Source organism: Kryptolebias marmoratus, linkage group LG22, assembly GCF_001649575.2.
Source record: "Kryptolebias marmoratus isolate JLee-2015 linkage group LG22, ASM164957v2, whole genome shotgun sequence".
NCBI lineage: Eukaryota > Metazoa > Chordata > Actinopteri > Cyprinodontiformes > Rivulidae > Kryptolebias > Kryptolebias marmoratus.
In genome coordinates this window covers 1,662,341-1,666,018 of record NC_051451.1, presented here as the reverse complement: position 1 = coordinate 1,666,018, position 3,678 = coordinate 1,662,341, and the positions used below count along the sequence as shown (strand labels likewise).

The window sequence follows — 3,678 nt, the reverse complement described above, 5'->3', positions numbered from 1 at the left end:
AAACATAAGATTAATTTTGAGAGTGCTACATCGGTTTAACAAATGTAAAATCGATGTAGCACTCACAAATGTTCTCAATGAAAATAAATAAATATAGTCGTACTTATTCAAATGTGCTTTGGAACTAGTTTCTTTAGTGGATGTGTAAAGTGTCTACTTCAATTCACCAACCTTTATTGGCAATAGGGCTGTAGTGATACAAAAATCTTACGATACGATACGATACACGATATTCTGCTCACGATACGATATATATCGCGATATTCAGCAAACGATACGATTCGATGCAGTATCGCGATTTCCTGAACGATTTTCGAGGTACAGGGTGATTTTGGTGGCATTTTATGACGGTTATAGAGTTGGATTGAATTAATTTAACTGAAAACTGATTAAAAGCACCAACTACACAATACCTGGCTCTGGTTGGACACAGACTGAAAGCGGACAGCTGGACAAAATGAATCAAAGAAGTGGTGAGAAAACATGTTTCTTTTAATTGAAACAGTACAATTTAATTTGTACAACTTAAATTTACATTTGACAATTTAACTAATTTAACTTCATATGCACCCATATTAGCAGAGCAGATTAAGGCCTGTAGATAGACCTTGAATAATAAGTGAACTCTAAACAGAAAGTCTACTCTGCAGGCCAAGTGAGCTACATTCTCCTCAGATTTTTGTTTAGAAATACAATCTGATCAACGTGCTCTGGGAGAAGTGCACTTCTCTGCGCAGTGATGATATCTCCAGCGGTGGAGAAAACTCTCTCTGAGGATACACTGGTGCCAGGGATACAGAGGTACCTTTTAGCAAGGTGTGACAGGAGTGGATACTCATATTGGTGCTCCTTCCACCAAACCAGTGGATCCTTTTTTACTTCCAGGAGATCTGCCTCCCTGTAGCGGGTCATCTGCTCTTTAGCCTCATCCTCTTGGGTATATGTCTTGGGTCGTGCTGCACCACCACCGTATCGTTCACCAAGAAGGACAGCCAGTGGACAAGATGGCCTTGGATTCTTGGATGCAGGATTCTGACCTTAATATAAATAAATAAAAACAACAACTCATTATTTACAGTTAAGCAAATTCCATAATTTCAACAAATGGGTTAAGACAACACAGTGTGCTTCACTAAATGAGAATGAGTGTTACTGACCTTGGATGCTTTCTCCTTTGAATTGCTCTTCTTCATCGACAGCTGCTTCTTTAGGTCCCATCCCCTCTTGGTCCACGCTCCAAAGTGGAAACTGAATTAAAAAACACACATGCCATTAAATTCATGAGCTTTTACTATAATGCATCTTTGAATTATATTATTTAATATCTATGCCTTTAAACAACAACCATTGTGGTACTTATGCTTTTTAAACTATTTGATATCAATCCATTTTAAACTGTTAACTTTGTAGGATATGAAATTAAAACTTTGAAAAATATTTTTTAGGCCTATGTTAACTCTTGCCAGGAGATTGCAGAATAGGATACAAGCCAAAGGGAAAACCCATCAATACCATCACTGTACCTCTAAAGGCTGGATGCTCAGTCTTGCAGCCTCTGCAGCCAGTCCATTGTAGACTTCCTGTCTTTTGTTGTCAGTTAGAAAGGGAAGACTTTTGAATCTTGGATCCATTGCAGAAGATGCATAGAGAGTTGCCTTAAGGTTAATGTATCTCTTCTCAAGATCCTCAGTTATGGCAGCCTTCATATCTTTAATGACAGAAGATTCGCCTTCAATCAGTTTCAGTCCATTCAACAGTGTGTCCTGGAGGGGTGCTATGACTGATAGTGAGGGGATCTTCTCTTTGGACATGTACTGTGTCGCCTCCTTCGTGGGCTTCAATGCACTGACAACTTCTTCAGCTGTTGTTACGTCTGACTTGGACAGTGTGCACAGATCCTTCTCAGACTTCCTCACCTCACTTGAGAGCAGGGCTGCGCAGATAGCTGGTTGTTGCTCAAGAAATCGCTCCAACATGTCGTGTGCACTGTTCCACCTGTAGTCAAATAAAATTTAAAAACTAAATAAATAATATATTATATATTTGTAAAGGACAGCCATGCTGTGTCCCTCACTACATTGCTGGTAACGACAAAATAAAGTAGTATAAATCAAAATAATTGAAAATTGCACTGTAAGATAAACATTTATACAAAAATTTTTTTACTTATAGTAATGCAAAAAGGAGCTGAGTGAGGAAATTATCAGTCTCTGTAGCCTCAAGACGCAAGTGGTGGTCACTCAGCTGAGACAAGTTGTCAGGATGCAGATTTACATGTTTACAGTTTGTCTACATTTGTCTTTACATTAAATCTTCCATGAAAAAAATATATCTAATATGGATTAAGAAGAAAAAAACTGACATACATTTTTTCATGTCGCCAAGCCCTATAAAAAGTAACATACTAACCTCGTAACTACGTCTGTCACTAGCTTATGTTGTGGTAGTCGTAAAAGCATCTGCTTCTCTTTTAGGATGTGGCTTCCTGTGGTGCTTCGTCTAAAGAAGCTGACGATCCTTCTTACTTTTCCCAACAGGCGTGCAACTGCTGTGACTTTTAGGGCTCGTTGCGCAGCCAGATTCAGGGTGTGAGCGTAGCATTTGACGTGAAGTGAGAACGCTGCCTCCGCAGCTGCAATGGACATATTTGACGCGTTGTCTGTGACAATTACAGGATCCTTTTCCGTTATTCCCCACTCAGTGAGGGCCTTTCTCAGGTGTTCTGCCAGGTTTTGTCCGGTGTGGCTCTTGGGCATGTCCGTGGTTTGTAAGATGAAGTTAACAAGCTCCCATTCCTCATTGATGAAGTGAGCCGTGATGGTCACGTAGGCTTCTGTTGTTCGCGAGGTCCACCTGTCGCACGTCAGGGCGACCCGCTCTGCGCTGTCAAGGGAGGCTTTGACGTGAGCCTTTGTCTGGGTATACAGCCTGGGAACGCATACTTTGGTGAGATGTTCACGGGTCGGGATCTGATAGCGGGGCTCCATCGCGTTCACCATGCGTCTGAAGCCTGCGTTTTCAACCACTGAGTAGGGTCTCAAATCCTGACAAATAAAGTAGGCAATAGTCTCGGTAATCTTTTGTGACCTTGGCGAAGTAGTTGGTAACTTGTGGGAAAACATGCCATCGCTGCCCAGCATGGTTTGTTTTGGGTCACGGTGTAGCTCCTCGGCTAGCATTACCTTGTCGGGGTGGTGACGTTTCAGGTGGGCTCGTAAGTTGGTGGTATTTCCCGAGTTTTTAACACTTGTGTGACACAGCTTGCAGACCGCCAGAGCTTTATCCATAAAGTCGCTATCCTTCTTCTTTTTGAAGCCAAAGTACGTCCACACATCTGCTTTAAAGCAAGAGGGTGCTGGAACGATATTCGCCGTCATTTCACTGCCCGCACTCTTTTTCTGTGAAAATCAAGTATCTACTAGGTGGGTAACTTGGCAGAAATGCTCTACAGCGACACTAGTGGCTGGATGACCTAATCACTCTCCCGGCGAAGCAAGCTGTGAGTGAGGAGGGTAACAGTTAAATCACGATACTTGCGGATGAATATCGATTTTTTTCTAGGAAAGAAAAAATCGATATATATCGCAAAATTGATTTTATTCTACAGCCCTAATTGGCAATGATGCCAGACAAAAAAATACGGAAGAGGATTAGGGCCACTGGAAATTCTGACTTGAA

At 41.6% G+C, this 3,678-nt stretch overlaps 2 protein-coding genes across 2 annotated transcripts; both read right to left on the bottom strand.

The window, feature by feature from the left end:
• Positions 1–573: 573 nt before the first annotated feature.
• LOC119616664 (E3 SUMO-protein ligase ZBED1-like) lies at positions 574–1,226 on the bottom strand. Its single transcript, XM_037973405.1, has 2 exons — positions 1,158–1,226; positions 574–1,037 (listed from the first exon to the last, which is right to left on the bottom strand). The coding sequence occupies exons 1-2, from the start codon at positions 1,216–1,218 to the stop codon at positions 661–663; spliced, it is 438 nt and encodes a 145-aa protein (XP_037829333.1). The 5' UTR covers positions 1,219–1,226; the 3' UTR covers positions 574–660.
• Positions 1,227–1,514: 288 nt separating this feature from the next.
• On the bottom strand, positions 1,515–3,377 carry LOC119616689 (E3 SUMO-protein ligase ZBED1-like). Its single transcript, XM_037973633.1, has 2 exons — positions 2,410–3,377; positions 1,515–1,995 (listed from the first exon to the last, which is right to left on the bottom strand). The coding sequence occupies exons 1-2, from the start codon at positions 3,375–3,377 to the stop codon at positions 1,515–1,517; spliced, it is 1,449 nt and encodes a 482-aa protein (XP_037829561.1).
• Between the last annotated feature and the right edge of the window lie 301 nt (positions 3,378–3,678).

Coding starts and splice junctions, on each gene's coding strand:
- LOC119616664 (XM_037973405.1), bottom strand. CDS start 1,218: ATGGGACCTAAAGAAGCAGCTGTCGATGAAGAAGAGCAATTCAAAGGA. Junction 1,038..1,157: donor CAAAGGAGAAAGCATCCAAG/GTCAGTAACACT, acceptor ATTTATATTAAG/GTCAGAATCCTGCATCCAAG.
- LOC119616689 (XM_037973633.1), bottom strand. CDS start 3,377: ATGACGGCGAATATCGTTCCAGCACCCTCTTGCTTTAAAGCAGATGTG. Junction 1,996..2,409: donor GTGACAGACGTAGTTACGAG/GTTAGTATGTTA, acceptor ATTTGACTACAG/GTGGAACAGTGCACACGACA.